This window comes from Hemitrygon akajei, unplaced genomic scaffold, assembly GCF_048418815.1.
Source record: "Hemitrygon akajei unplaced genomic scaffold, sHemAka1.3 Scf000142, whole genome shotgun sequence".
Lineage (NCBI taxonomy): Eukaryota > Metazoa > Chordata > Chondrichthyes > Myliobatiformes > Dasyatidae > Hemitrygon > Hemitrygon akajei.
Window position 1 is genome coordinate 1,255,808 of NW_027332028.1, and position 16,330 is coordinate 1,272,137.

Sequence of the window (16,330 nt, forward strand, 5' to 3'; positions counted from 1 at the left end):
ATCCCTGGTGTATCCTCTGATGGATATCTTTATTGTCCGCAAATCCACAATTTTGACGTCACGTGAAACAAAATACGAAAAAACAACCCATTTACAGTTTCATGCAAATCAGAGAACATAGAACAGTACAGCAAAGTACAGCCCCTTTGGCCCCATACCTGCCAACCCATTAACTTACTCCAGGATCAATCTAACCCTTCCCTCCAACAAGTCCTGCACGGTTCTATCACCCAAGTGCTTATCTAAGAGTTTCTTAAATGTCCCTAATGTATTTGCCTCTACCAACACCCCTGGCAGGGTGTTCCATGCACCGACCACTCTGTGTGGAAAGAGAAACTTACCTTCCCCCTTATACTTTCCTCAAATCACCTTAATATTCTGCCCCCATGTGTTGTCCATTTCTGCCCAAGGAAAAGTGTCTTTGGCTGTCCACTCGATCTGTGCCTCTTCTCATCTTATTCACTTTAGCAATTCACCTCTCGTCCTCCACTCCAGAGAGAAAAGCCCTAGCTCCCTCAACCTTTCCTCAGAAGAAATGCTTTCTAATCCAGGCAGCATCCCGGTAAATCTCCCCTGCACCCGCTCTAAAGTTTCCTCACCCTTCCTATTGTAATTCCCTGGTTCACATCTTTACTGTGATGCTGTAGGTATTTCGTTTTACCGCTCTGTAAGAGGGTCTGTTCTGCTTTCGGCCTGTCTGGGTTATTGTTGAAGATGAGGGACGATGTGGAATGTGTGCCATCCAGTCAGCGGGAGGTTTTCTTGCTGAGGGACAATAAGGTTGGTCTTGGGCTTTTGTTTGAGAGGAGATGAAAAGAGAGAAGATACTTCAGAGAACCGGTTATAGCATACGATCGGTGGGAGACCCGTTTGTTTGAACATAGAAATTTACAGCACATTACAGGCCCTTCGGCCCACAGTGTTGTACCGACCATGTAACCTACTGTAGAGACTGCCTCGAATTTCCCTAGCGTATCGCCCTCTATTTTTATAAGCTCTATGTACCTGTCTAAGAGGCTCTTAAAAAACCCTATTGTATCCACCTCCACCACCATCTCTGGCAGTGCATTCCACACACCCGCCACTCTCTGTAAAAAACTTAACCCTGACATCCCCTTGGTACCGAATTCCAAGCACCTTAAAACTATGCCCCCTGTGTTAGCCATTTCAGCCCAGGGAAAAAGCCTCTGGCTATCCACACAACCAATAACCCTCATCATCTGATACACCTCTATCTGGTCACCTCTCATCCTCCGTCGCTCCAAGGAGAAAAGGCCCAGTACACTCAACCTATTCTCATAAGGTACGGCCTCCCATCCTTGTAAATCTCCTCTGCACTCTCTCTATATCGAGCGAGATGGATTGGAGTGACATTCGGAAGGTGGTGTGGCCTTTCACGTGAACCGAGGGCCCAGCGCGTGACTGACAGAGAAGTTCAAGGTGAGCTCCAACTTGTGCATATTTGACTGTTTGATTAGAATGGGCCCTTTTCTTTTTGTTATTCTTTACGAACCCTTCAGTTAAGATTCAGGAATAGAATTCCTTTAATCCTATGCAGTGTACTGTCTGTTATTTCGTGGCATTAATTTGTGACAGGGTAACAACTGACACAGCATCCACACATACCGAGGTTTGGGGTGGGACCAAGCACGCCTCAATCTCACGAGTTTGGTGGGGTCGGAGGTCATCTTCCCTACACTTACACAGCCAAGGATACCGGGGTGTTCCATAGTGGGGTATCGTCCGGGATCGATTTCATTGGATGCAGTGTGATTGCCCTGAGCATTGATCCAGTGGGTTGTGTGTTTAAGTCTGTGTTAAGCTATAGTCCGGGAAAGTGATTACGATACGTGGTTATGGATGCTGCAGGGATGGAGCGGAGGTTTGATAAAATGGCGTCAAAGACTTTGTTCTCGTCCAGACCAGAACTGATGTAACAGCAATAGAACTGCCTGGTACTATTGGGGTCCCGGGAGAGGGGGGGGGGGACTAGAGGCTGTCCCTACTTCCCGGGAGGAGGGGAGTGAAGGCCAGTGTGCGGAATCAGACTTTGTTCTAGTCCGGACCAGCACTCACATAACGGCAGTAGAACTGCCTGATACCAATGGGGCCACGGGAGAGGGGGGCCAGAGGCTGTCCCTACTTCCTGAGAGGAGGAGAGTGAAAGTGAGTGTGCGGAATCAGAAGCCGAGTTTTCCGTAGCTGGGGACAGAGACTTTGAGGACAAGTTGCTCTCGTTTCTGCGGGGCGAGGGGAAGGTGTGGTCTGAATTAAAAGGTCCAATGAGACCTCCAGCGAGGCTGAGCATTCTGAGTTGGTAGCGGCCCTTACCTCCCTGGGGAATAAATGGCAGAATGCCCAGGTTCAAAGTCCCAGCTATCGAAGGCTCAGCCTGTTCTCGGGAACGAAGCCCCACCCCTAAAGGTGAAGAGGAGTTTGAGTGGCAGTGCCCTGATGATGAAAAAGACAGCGACTGGTTGAAAGTTTGGCGGGGCCGGCTGTTGTAGTGAGATATGTAAAGACACAGAACCCCTTTGCTACCTCTGTGGCCCACATGCAAACGCTAGAAAAGGTGTTTGGCGCGATGGGAAGCACATTGGAGCTCATGGCGGGGTTTCAGAGCATGTTTCAGCAGAAGGGGGAGAAACTTTCTGCCTACATTTTGGGCTGGAGAGGCAGATAAATTGCTTGCGGAGTAGTGGGCCATTCAAACGGCTGAGGTGAATCAGTTAAGAATGGACCAAGTGGTGAAAGGTGCCCATTCACCAGACCTGATCACTTGGGGTCTCTGACTGTCTCGTAAGACGCGACCCTCCCCTCCCTCGATTGTCGAGCTGATCAGAGAAGAAAGAGAGGAGGAGAATGTGATGGAGACGTGGGAGGCCTCCGTCCGCAGGGTACAGACCTCAGTAGTGGTCCCCTTGGCTGAGGTGACCACTGATAGCCCACCCGGGGAGTGGTGAAGGAGCTCGTGGCAGAGTTTAGGACTGAGGTGTCCCGGTTGTTATCAGCGGGTGCACCCCCTCCCCCCGTATGATAGAGCTGATGGGGAGACGGACCCCCCAAGGGGACGGACCACGCAGAGGGCTGCTAGAGGCCGGGGTCCTGCGAGAAGGGGAGTGGCCGGTGTTGTCTGTTATAACTGTGGTGAAGTGGGACACTTCAGGTGGGAGTGTGAATGACGGGAAACCCCTCGGAGAGTGAGCCCCCGGGTACCTAAGCAGAGAGACCCAGTGAGGGAATGGCCTGGCATCTCGGGGGGAAACACGTTCCCAGCAATATATCAAGGAACCTCCTAAAGCTAAATCCCTATTCCTGAAGGCTTAGTGGGGCCAAGCTCCAGTGTATCGCTACGGATAGAGGGTATTTATGCTGGAGCCATACTTGCCACCGGCTCTCAGGTTACTCTGCCGTACGGTTTGTTTCACAACCGGTATTTGATGCATTTACCATTGACGCCACTCAGTGCGCTGGAGATCTGGGGTTTTAGTACGGATGACTGTCCGTACGATGGTTACTTGTCATTGAAGCTGGAGTTTTCGGAGGCAGATGTGGGAGTAGCTGAGGCCCTTGATACATTCGTGCTGGTTTATCCGGACCAGGTTGAGAGGGATGGAGCTTCATTTCTCGTGGGGACAAATACTCCTTTTGTGAGGAGGCTGGTGGGAGCCTGCAAGGGGGAAGTTGGGGGGAGCTTTCTAAAAACATTGTCCTTTCACACGATGTTCCGAGTTGTTTTTGAGGAAGTGCGTGGCTGTACTGGGCTGGATGATGAGCGTAAACGAGGGACTGCGTGGTTCACTCAGCCAAAACCATTCGAGTTAACAGCCTGGGGAAGTAGCAAGAGTGATGGGAAACCCCAGATTTCCAGGAATGCCCGAGGCCAAGGCCCTCTCGGTGGATGCTCCGGAAGACCACGAAGAGGAGTCAGGCTTACCTGCTGGGGTACCGGTGGGGCCTGAAGTGCAGGAGGCCCCGGTTGTACAGGTGAACAGGATGACAGTGAGTGTCCGGAACATGGGAACGGGAGGCCACCCTCAGGCAGGGGAAGCCCCTGGTACACCTCTTCCCGGTGACGGTAATGTCCAGTGTCCCTGTCAGACAAGCCGGGGAGAAACCCTCTCCACAAAGAGGAGAGATGACTGTCGAGTCATTCAACTCTGGGGACTCCCCGGTACCTGGAAGTTGGAAGAAGAGGCCGATGGAGAAAATGTTGAAGCTGGAAGATGTCTTTTCCACTGTTAAGTTTAGTGTGGGTGATCTGCTGTCCACCATTTTTGTTTTCTTCTGGAGGGTTGCGATTTCACAGTTTCCATTCACCACTAACACCTCATGCACAAAACATCAGATCCTTGGCAGGCAAGGCAGCGACACCAACTGGCCAACAGATCAGAGTTCACAACTGATATGCAACATTTCAAGGGGAAAAATAATGCCGTGGCTGATTGTTAATCAGGGCCGGCCGGTGAGGCCGTACACGTAGGGATTGACTCTCCTTCAGCAGATTCCCCTTCCTTCAGACCCTTCACCTCTTCCACGTATCAGCTCCCAGCTCCTCTCTGCATTCCCCCTCACCTGGACTCACCCATCATTTGCCTGCTTGTACTGCCCTCTCTCTCCCATACCCCCACCCCACCTTCTTATTCTGGCTTCGTCCCCCTTCCTTCCCAGTCCAGATCAAGTGTCTCAGCCCAAAACATTGACTGTGTATTCCCCTGCATTGATGCTGCCTGAGCACTGGTGTGTGTGTGTGTGTGTGTGTGTGTGTGTGTGTGTGTGTGTGTGTGTGTGTGTGTGTGTGTGTGTGTGTGTGTGTGTGTGTGTGTGTGTGTGTGTGTGTGTGTGTGTGTATCTGAATTTCCAGCATCTGCAGTCTCTCTTGTTCCAAACTCTGCTGCCTCCTCCTGTCCTGTGTCTATCAGGAAGTACACAGACTGAGAACAAAGGATTATTTACTCTAGAGGGACGGGTAAACTCCGTTGTTCGTTCACCGATGCAAATTAATCTGCAACTGGAAACAAGGAAACAAAGAGAAGTTTCAGTGGAACGAGTCTGAGTGATGTTGGGGGTGGGGGCAGTGGAGAAGGATAGAGGGTGAAAGAGGGACAGTTCACAGGATAAATCCCCCCACACCAGCAATGTGTCAGATTTGGACACTGGGCTGGGTTTACAGGAATATAATGGACAGAGAGGGTGAGAGAGGGACAATTCACTACATAAATCCCCCCACACCAGCAATGTGTCAGTGTTGGACACTGGGCTGAGTTTACAGGAATATAATGGACAGAGAGGGTGAGAGAGGGACAATTCACAGGATAAATCCCCCCCACACCAGCAATGTGTCAGTGTTGGACACTGGGCTGAGTTTACAGGAATATAATGGACAGAGAGGGTGAGAGAGGGACAATTCACTAGATAAATCCCCCCCACACCAGCAATGTGTCAGTGTTGGACACTGGGCTGAGTTTACAGGAATATAATGGACAGAGAGGGTGAGAGAGGGACAATTCACAGGATAAATCCCCCCACACCAGCAATGTGTCAGTGTTGGACACTGGGCTGAGTTTACAGGAATATAATGGACAGAGAGGGTGAGAGAGGGACAGTTCACAGGATAAATTCCCCCACACCAGCAATGTGTCAGTTTCGGACACTGGGCTGAGTTTACAGGAATATAATGGACAGAAAGGGTGAGAGAGAGGGACAGTTCACAGGATAAATCCGCCACATCAGCAATGTGTCAGTGTTGGACACTGGGCTGAGTTCACAGGAATATAATGGACAGAGAGGGTGAGAGAGGGACATTTCACTGGATAAATCCTCCCACACCAGCAATGTGTCAGTGTTGGACACTGGGCTGAGTTCACAGGAATATAATGGACAGAGAGGGTGAGAGACGGAACTCCATAGGGTGAGAGATAGCCGGGTTTGAGGGACAGACTTGAGGGAGCTTCTGAGGTACTGGTATGGTCTGTTGTGAGGGACGAACCTGAGGGAGCTCCTGAGGTAGTGGGGTAGTCGATGCAAGGGAGCTCCCGAGGGTGAGGGACAGTGTGTTGAGAGGGAGCTCCCGAGGGTGAGGGACGAGTCTGAGGTGGGTAGAGTCCCAATGGTCAAAGTCCAGTGATGACGGGTCTGTTACAGGAAAGTGTCAGACTGAGAGCGATGGACTCTCCGAGTCAGAGGCAGAGGCAACGTCTGGTGAGGAGCCACAGGGGAGCATTGAACAACAGATGGAAACCAGGCTGAGGTGAGAGATGGAGCCGAGACTGGGAGGGTGAACATTTCCTCTGGTCTCACTCCCCGCTGAGATATCACTGCTGTCCCATCCCTGTGGCAGAGACTCTGTCAGGGTCACCAGGTATCTCCTCATGGTGGAAAGGGTGGATCGTAGAATACGTAGGGAGAAGCAGCAAGAGAAGCAGTCAATTGAACGTGGGGCTGGGGAACGGCTTTATATGCTCCTGGTCTGTCAGTATAAACCAGGTCCAGTGTATTTTCACCTCTGGTACCAAAACCAACATGCTGGTGGAATTTATGCTGGCTTGGGCCTATTTCGTCATGCACCTCAAGGTAATTCATAACCTCATCCTTGAGGATCGACTCCAATAATTTTCAACTACCGATGTCAGACTAATAGGTCTGGAATTTTCTTTTTGCTGCCTCCCTCCTTTCTCAAACAGCGGAACTACATTTGCGACCTTCCAGTCCTCCGGAACCGTGGCAGAGTCTAGTGATTCCTGGAAGATTATTTCCAATGCCTCCACAATCTCCAAAGCCACCTCCTTCAGAACCCGTGGATGCACTTCATCCGGTCCGGGAGACTTATCTATCCTTAGTCCAATTAGCTTCTCAAGCACTTTCCCTCTAGTAATCTTGAGTGTAACTAATTCTATTCCCTGAGACCTCTGGCTATCAGGTATGTTTCTAATGTCTTTCACGGTCTTCCTGAGAGGAATATCCCGATATCCCGATGTGTATTTTATATTTTATGGGGTTTTTTTGTGCTACATCAGATCTGGAGTAACAAACATTTTGTTCTCCTTACACTTCTCTACAAAGAATGACATTATTCAATCGTTAAACCTGAATCACGAATCTTTAGAAATGTGACTGCTCCAAAGCATAAACAGTGAAATTGTCGATCTCACATTATGGCCTCTGCTGAATGAACATTCTCGTCGGCTATCGGAATTATTTTCAGCGAGTGATCACAATATCTGGCGTGAAATATTACATCATAGTCTGGAGCCATTGGGAATAAACCCTGGCTGCCGTCAGTTGTTTTGTCTCCTGATTAAGCGTACAATTGTGATCACTGGCCATTTAACTGCGGCTATGAACTGCTGTCTGAACTTAGACTGTGTTGCTCCATATATAAATGTGTTCGTGCACAGACTTAAGTTCTGTAACATGTATCCAAGTGCTTTCAAGATAAGTTCAGAATCGGTGTAACTATTGGGATCTGTTCCTGCGACGTTATACTTGAAGAAATCGACAATAGTCGCCAACCACAAAATGATAAAGCTGCCGGATATGGTGAAGAGGAGGATGGCAGAGCGCCGTCTGCTTTCTATTTCCGGGTCACTGCATTTCTCCCCCTTTCTCTGACCCCTCAGTCCCTTACGAACCCGACTGGCCGCTAAAATGTGCCGGACCGTCAGGGCGTTGAGGACCAGAATTAGTGCGAATGGAATCAGTGGGGTTAAACTCTTGTCGAATCGGTCAAAGCTCACCCACTGGTGTTCAGTGAAATAAGCTGGAATGACCTTACAAAACCACAATACACCATCGAGTATCTCTCTTGGCTTATAAACGAAATAGAAGGGGATATTTTTTAAACACATAATAGTGCAGGTGATCACCAGAACCAAGGCCGCGGTCCTTCCCGTGCAGTAACTGGTTTTTAACTTCTGACAACAAATGGCGACAAACCGATCGAAGGTGAAGGTGACCGTGAGCCAGACCGAACAGTCTCTGGAAGCACCTTTCAGTACAAAGATAATGCTACACAAGGGATACGTATCCAGGAAGGATCCCGGGAAATAGTACTTGATCCGTGTGCAGAGCGCAGTGACGACAGCCGTCAGATCCGCCGCTGCCATGGCAACCAGGTAGCGTGTGGTGCACGTGGAGAGGCCGCACTTCCCCCGGGACAGGATTGCAGTTGCCACTATGTTCACTGGGCGGGAGAGAAGTGAAAACAGGTATGGGATCAGAGCTTTGTCTTATTCTGCTATGAATTATTCTGTATTTCTTAATATTCCTCAAAATGCCTGCAAGAAAACGAATCTCAAGTTGGTATGTGGTGATATATACATATCAGATCAGAATTCACTTTGAGCTTTGAAAATTACAATGTAGAACGTTCTGATTGAAATGACTAAAGTTATAACACAACACAGAGGTTAAAATTCTACGCCCAGAAACGAAAGTTCTTCAGGTACTCGGCTCTCAGTTCTGATCTGTAGGAAGAGAAGTCCATTTTATATTTCAATTCTAAGCAGTTCGTAAGAACTGGTTTGGAGTTGTAGGCGGCACTTGATGCTGCAGGGTGAGCGTGTAAGGGGGGCCTCTCTCCGAGTGGTTTCGGGGTAGACAGAGAGATAAACTCTCGGCAATGTTACCGGTCAGTGGATGAATGAATCCATGCAAACAGGGCAAATGGATGGATATAGGATTAAGTAAATACAGAGCAGAATACATTCCGCTGGCTGCCCTTCACTCTCAGATGTAACCGGCAATGATCAAATTGAATTAAACGGCAAGTGATCAAATTGATTGAACATCAGAGACGGGGAACTTAATCAGAAAGTGATATCAAAAGACCGAACGTTGTCTCCTTCCCAGTTCTGAGAAAGGCTCTTCGGTCTGAAACGCTCTTTATTTTTTTATGGATACACACAAACCTACTGTTCCATTCCCCCCCCCCCCCATTGTCCTGAAGACAACGAGCTTGATAACATTATCCAATCTACAATTCCGCTTTGAAACTAATCACCTCTGCTGAAGCATCGAGTGCTGAAGAGTAGGATCACAGTCCGCCGCCGGCTTTCCATTTCCGGGTCTCTGCAGTTCTCCCCTGATCTCTGACCCTTCGGACCCTTACGGAATCGACTGGCCGCTTCCTTATCGCTCCCATAAAACCGTAAGCCCATGAGACATGGGCGCAGAAATAGGCGGTTTAACACATCGAGTCTTCTCCGTCATTCCATCGTAGCTGACTTATTATCCCTCTCAACCCCATTCTCCTGTCTCATCCCCGTAACCTTTGACACCCTTACTAATGAAGCACATATCAACCTCTGCTCTAGATATACCCAATGAATTAGCTTTCATAAACGTCTGAGGCAAAGTCTGATTCCACACAATCACCACCCTTTAGCTTAACAAGTTGGTCATCAACTCTGTTCTGAAGATACGTCATCCTAATCTGTTGTCACAGATTCCCTCACTGTAGGAAACAGATTCTCCATGTCTCCTCTACTTAGGCCTGTCGGTGCTCGAATTGGTTTAGTTTCAAACTGTATATTTTATCATTCCTGGGGTTTACTGTCGTTCATCTCTCCAGTTCACCAATTAATTGACAGCCGAGGAAGATTGGTGGAGGGGCAGGTAGTGTTGAGGAAACAGGTAGGATGCAGAGGGACAACAGTTTATGAGAATGGGCAAGGAACTGGCAAATAAAATAGAATTTTGGAAAATGCATGGTCATGCACTTTGGTGGAAGAAATAAATGTGCGGACTATTTCCTAAACGGGGAGAAAATCCAGGAATCTGAAATGAAGAGGGACTTGGACTTCCTTCTGCAGAACACGCTGAAGGTCAGCTTGCAGATTGAGCCGGTGGTGAGGAAGGCAAATATCATGTTGGCATTCATTTCAAGAGGATTAGAATACAAGTGAAAGGATGTGATGTTGAGGCTTTATAAAGCACTGGTGAGGCCTCATCTTGACATTGTGGACAGTTTTGTGCCCTACATCTTAGAAGAGATGTGCTGGGTTTGGAGAGGGTCCAGAGAAGGTTCACAAGGATGATTCTAGGAATGAAGGGGTTATCGTACGAGAAACGTTTGACGGCTCTCGGTCTGCTCTCGCTGGATTTCAGAAGGATGAGGGGGGATCTCATTGAAACCTTTCGAATATTGAAAGGCCTAGACAGACTAGATGTAGAACGGATGTTTCCCATGGTGGGAGAGTCTAGGACAAGCAGGCACAGTATCAGGACACTGGGGCGCCCTTTCAAAACAGAGATGCGGAGACATTTCTTTAGCCAAAGGGTGGTGAATTTGTGGAAATTGTTGCCACATGCAGCTGTGGAGGCCAGGTCGTTGGGTATATTTAAGGTAGAGATTGATAGGCTCTTGATTGGACATGGCATCAAAGGTTATGGGGAGAAGGCCGGGAAATGGGGTTGAGGAGGAGGAAAAAAAAGATTCTGCCTTGATTGAATGGCGGAGCAGACTCAGTGCACCAGATAGACTAATTCTACTCCTATGTCTTATGGTCTTATGAAATAGTTTTTGGTGTTGGACCTACTCTGAGAGATACTACGAATTTAAAATTTATCTCTTGCTCACCCTTTACCTCTATAACCCGCCAATGTACGTTTGTATCCACAATATAAGGATTGTAGGCTGGTGCACTACTGGTTACCTGCTTGTCAGATGCAGGTTATTAGCAGAACCCTGATAAATCAAAAGGCAAACATTCCTGAGCAATAACTCTGTTGAAATTTAGCGAGAGGAAGGAGGAGTTGAACAACACAGTAACAATCAGCAAATAATCAGTGAAGCAACCAAATCATTATGCAGTGATTCTGTGCACGTTTGCAGTGTGGAAGCGCCTTTCAGACACAATTTGAACTTTTTGATTGTTAACGTGTTTGAAATTCCTGCTTCTTCACTCTAAATGCTACAGGATTGCCACTGCACAGGAAAGCTCACCTTGATTAACATATTTCAGTCAGTAAGGGACAAGTTGCTTTTTCTTGTCACCTCACTGATGAATATCGGGAATCTGGAATATTGCGGAAAAGGAAACGAACGTATCTGCAGGAAACAAAATAAACAAAAAATGCGAAGACAGACATGCCAAGAATTTTGTTTTCATGTGCCGTCATGTTACAATAGTCATGTGTCAGTTGTCCCGAAGTGACCTGTGCGGTCATCGGACAGCTGCGAATAACCAGCGACAAATAAATTGCGCAAGACGATGCAAGCCGTATCGATAGTATAATGGTTACTTCCCAAGAATACTTACGCTGCCTTCTAAAAGTATTCAGGCCCCAGCGCTATCTTCACAGAAATGAGCATTACTACCAGGGACTATTATCAAATTAACTGAGCGTTTTCATTTGTGAATCACGTGCTCCTTTTTTTTCACAGTAGAGCCCAAACAAACAGAGAAAGTTGTAAATCATGAAAAACCTGTAATGTCAGCATTTCAAAAGTATTCCTGCACCTTATATGAATCATCCCTCACAGCCAGTACAACCAATATTATTTTTGGATACGTCCCTATTAGCTTTGCGCATTGTGATGGAGCAAGTTTTGACCATTCCTCCTTGCCAAACTCTCAAGCTGTGCCGGGTAAGTTGGGGAGCGTCGGTGAACAGGAACCTTGAGGTCGTGACAGAGACATACAAAACGATAAAGGTCAGGACCGGGACTGGGTCCCTCAAAGATAACAATTGTCAGCGTTTGAAGCCACTCCACGGTAGCTCTGGTCACGTGTTTGGGGATGTTGTCCTGCTGAAAGAGGAACTTCGTACCCAGTTTCAGCTTCCTGGCAGAGGCCAACAGGTTTTCATCGATGGCCTTCCTGTACTCACCAACATTCATCTTCCCATCAGTACTGATGTTTTCATTGCGCTGTTGTTTAATATTACACAGTACGGCATTTCAACCGACGCGAATCATACAGCCGGTACATGCTTTTCGTTCACTTTCTCTTTTATGCCATTGCCATCTACCGGAAATTTCAGCAAAACAGCTTTCGACTTCCATCAGGTAGCGTTTCAGCATCATCAGTGATAGCACTGAGCACAGCGTTCTTGACTTCAGGTAAAACATGACACACCATTAATATTGCTTACCAGGCACTGCGATCGCCAGAATGACCAGGTAGTAGGTATCCCTGATGCGGTAAAAAGTTTCCAACATCTTGTGAGTGAGTTGATCAAAGGATTTCAGCAGCCGGCAGTCGGTTCGAATGAAAATCCGTGGAAGAGGTCTCTCTCAACCTTAAAGTTATATATCTGTCAATCTCCACGGAACACCAAAGTTTCAGATAATTCGTGAAAGTAAATAACGGATTTAAGAAGATGGAATATAGTGACTGTGTCAGTGGGTGAAATATCAGCTGTCATATAAATAGTTTGTAATATTTAATTGGAAATCCCCGGAGTACCGACAGAACAGATTAAACTCTTTGCTGTCGAAGTGAAACTTTTTCTCTGCGGTGAGGTAATTGTCCAAAGGGAGGTGGGCATGCCCATCCCTTTCCCTGTGAAATGTTTACCTCCTTGCTACCGGCCTCTGAGGGCACAGAGGGTAGTGGATTTTCTCTTTACTTGGGGCAGACCTGGTAAAATGAAGTGAGCTCTTGTACTGCAGATTGGAGTTCCTTCCCCGGCATAAACTCGACAGCGCCCCGATATCGGAAAAGGATAAAGCCCGATGATCTCACATTCGAACTGATCTCCTGTTATAAATGACATCTTCCCTGGTGTAAAGGTGGACTGGTCAATGAAAACGCCCCTCAAACAACGCAGGGTTTAAATACAGCTGACACTGTGTTGCTGTTCCACGCCAAACTCGTGGGGCTGAGAATGACATGAGGCCGCCCAACAAACTGAGCGCATCACACAGGCGTTTCAGGCCGAGACCCTTCATCAGGAATGACGTCAGATCCCACCATTGCTGTCTGACCTGCTGAGCTCCTCCAGCATGTTGTGTGTGTTACTCTGGATTACCAGCATGTGCAGAACCTTGTGGGTTTATGGTGGAACGAGCAGGTTCAGCGGGGTGGAGATAACTGAGGGAGAATTGATGGAAATTTGTAGGATAACAATGAACAGATCATCCCCAGTTTAGGAAGGTTGAAGCTCCCCTGGCACGGAAAGGGTAGTGTGGAGGATTAGAGGGTTGCCGATCATTCAAGAAAGGGAGTAGGGAAATTATAGACCCGTGAGTCTTCAGGGTTGGTAAGTTGATGGAGAAGGTCATGAGGGGCAGGATTTATGAACATTTGGAGAGGCATGATACGATTAGGAATATTCAGCACGGTTTTGTCAAAGGCAGGTCGTGTTTTATGAGACTGACTGAATGTTTTGAGGAGTTGACTAAACACATTGAAGAAGGTAGAGCCATAGAAGTAGTGTATATTGATTTTAGCAAGACATTGGATAAGTTATCCCATGCAATGCTTATTGAGAAAGGAAGGAGGCATGGGATCCAAGGGGAGATTGTTTTGTGGATCCAGAACTGGCTTGCCCACAGAAGGCAAGGAGTGTTTGTGGACGGGTCATATCCTGCATGGAGGTTGGTAACCAGTGGTGTGCCTCAGGGATCTGTTCTAGGACCTTTACTCTTCGTGATTTTTATAAATGAACTGGATGAGGAAGTGGAGGGATGGGTTTGTAAGTTTGCTGATGACACAAAGGTTGAGGGTGTTGTGGATAGTGTGGAGGGCTGTCAGAGGTTACAGCGGGATATTGCAAAACTGGGCTGAGAAGTGGCAGGTGGAGTTCAACCCAGATAGGTGTGAGGTGGTCTGTTGTGGTAGGTCAGATATGAGGCCAGAAAAATCGCATTAATGGCAAGATTCTTGGCAGTATGATCAGAGGGATCTTGGGGTCCCAGGCCATAGGACACTCAAAGCTGCTACGCAGTGTGACTCTGTGATTAAGAAGGCATAAGGTGGATTGGCCTTCATCAATCGTGGGACTGAGTTTAAGAGCCGAGAGGTAATGTTGCAGCTATGTAGTACCCTGGTCAGACCCCACTTGGAGGGCTGTGTTCAATTCTGGTCGCCTCACTGCAGGGAGGATGTGGAAACCATAGAAATGGTGCAGAAGAGGTTTACAAGGATGTTGCCTGGAATAGGGAGCATGCCTTATGAGAAAAGGTTGAGTGAACTCGGCCTTTTCTGGTTGAAGCAGCGGAGGATGAGAGGCGACCTGAGAAAGGTGTATAAGATAATGAGAGGCGTTGATCGTGTGGATAGTCAGAGGCCTTTTCCTGGGGCTGGAATTGCTAGCACGAGAGGGCGCAGTTTTTATGGTGCTTGGAATTAGGTACAGAGAAGATGTCAGGGGTAAGTGTTTTTACGCAGAAAATGGTGAGTGCCTGGAATGGCCCGCGGGCAGCGGTTGTGGAGGAGGAAACAATAAGGTCTTTTAAGAGACTCCTCGAAGGATACATGGAGCTTAGAAAAATAGAGGGCTATGGTTAAGCCTAGGTAGTTCTAAGTTAAGGACATGTTCGGCACAGCTTTGTGGGCTGAAGGGCCTGTTTTGTGCTGTAGGTTTTCTGTGTTTCTATTTAGTCAAAAGATTAACAGTAAAGCGAAGAGAACATCACAGAACCGGAATCTGTCAGACTGGCGATGCAGGATTTCCACCGGAAAGTCGTTCATTCCTTTCCTCCCCCCGATGCAGCTGGACAGGAGGAGTTCTTCCGGCAGGTTATCTGTTGTTCCGAACTAGAACTGGGAACATGGAATAGAGACCAATACAGGCCCTTCGGCCCAGGATGTTCTGCCGACATTCTAACCCACTGCAAGAACAATCTAACCCAGGGGTTCACAAACGTTTTAATGCCATGGACTCCTATCATTAACAAGGGATCTGATAGCCTGAGGTTGGGAATCCCGGATCGAACACTTCCATCCCACGGAGCCCTCTATTGATCTATCATCCATTACAAACATCAGGGGTTCCAACACTCATACCTGCGGAACACCACAGGCAGGCGATCATCAAAATAATTCTCTTTTATTATCCTCCGTCTCCTGTTGCCAAAGTTACAGTGGATCCAGTTACGCAAATGCTGCGAATCGCATGGGCCTAACCTTCTGGATTGTTCTGGACTTCCAATGCCGGATTTTGTCGAGGTCGGGTTCTCACTGGTGACCATGTAAAAAACATCTTCACTACCCTTTGCTCCCTACTTGACAGCGGTGGGGCGCGGGGGGCGTGGAAAGACAGAGCAGCAGAGACGATAGGGACAGGAACAGACAGAGAGAGAGAGTGTGTGAGGGAGAGGGGAAGAGGTGGAGGGAAGAAGGGAAGGAGAGGTAAAGTGAAAGAATAAGGGAAAGGGAATCAGACGGAGGAAGGAAGAGGGGAGGTAGATGGAAGGTCGGATGGGAAGATACAACCTGCTGCAAACACTCGGTAGGTCGGTCTGCGTCTGTGGAGCGAGAAACAGGGGCAATGACTGAACATAAATTTAAACCAAAGAGAGAAAGTTTTGAAGCCCCCCGTTCAGTGGTTAAATATTTATTATTATATTGTCGCTCTCACAACTTCAGCATCTCCTATCCCTAGTTCTGAAAAACGAACGAATGCAGCTGTTCCATTGACTAACAAACACAAAGCTGGTCAGCATTCCTTTCAGACCTTTGCCACTATTTGTGTACCATTTCAGGGCGAAAAAATGTCTACTGTCGGCGCGGGAGAGAGAGAGAGAGAGAGAGAGAGAGAGAGAGAGAGAGAGAGAGAGAGAGAGAGAGAGAGAGAGAGAGAGAGGAGAGAGAGAGAGAGAGAGAGAGAGAGAAAGAGAGAGAGAGAGAGAGAGAGAGGGAGAGAGAGGGGGGAGAGGGAGAGGGAGAGGGAGGAGAGGAGAGGGAGAGGGAGAGGGAGAGGGAGAGGGAGAGGGAGAGAGAGAGAGAGAGAGAGTTCACATCGGGAGGAGCAAATGTTTGACGTTCAAAAGTTCAGAGTTCTAATTAAATTTATTGTCACCTACAAACATATCAGCATGTACAGCCCTGATTCATTTCCTTGCGGGCATACTCAATGAATGCATAATAGATTACTACTTTATTTTAAGAATGTGAAATGTCAGAATAATAGCAGAGAGAATGATTTATTTCAGCTTTTATTTATTTCTTCACTTTCCCAGTGTGTAAGAAGTTTGCATACACTTTGTTAGCATTTGGTAGCATTGCCTTTAAATTGTTTAACTTGGGGTCAAACGTTTTGGGTAGCCTTCCACAAGCTTCTCACAGTACGTTGCTGAAATATTGTTCCATTCCTCCAGACAGAACTGGTGTAAAAGAGTCAGGTTTGTAGGCCTCCTTGCTCACACACGCTTTTTCAGTTC

General features: G+C 47.7%; 1 protein-coding gene across 1 annotated transcript; it reads right to left on the reverse strand.

Moving 5' to 3' along the window:
• Positions 1-7,277: 7,277 nt before the first annotated feature.
• On the reverse strand, positions 7,278-12,163 carry LOC140723870 (probable G-protein coupled receptor 139). Its single transcript, XM_073038417.1, has 2 exons — positions 12,097-12,163; positions 7,278-8,182 (listed from the first exon to the last, which is right to left on the reverse strand). Exons 1-2 carry the CDS (start codon positions 12,161-12,163, stop codon positions 7,278-7,280), a joined length of 972 nt encoding a protein of 323 aa, XP_072894518.1.
• Between the last annotated feature and the right edge of the window lie 4,167 nt (positions 12,164-16,330).

Excerpts from the sequence above, each read along its gene's own strand:
- LOC140723870 (XM_073038417.1), bottom strand. The coding sequence starts at position 12,163 with ATGTTGGAAACTTTTTACCGCATCAGGGATACCTACTACCTGGTCATT. Across the intron at positions 8,183-12,096 it reads TCTGGCGATCGCAGTGCCTG|TGAACATAGTGGCAACTGCA; the intron begins GTAAGCAATATT and ends TCTCCCGCCCAG.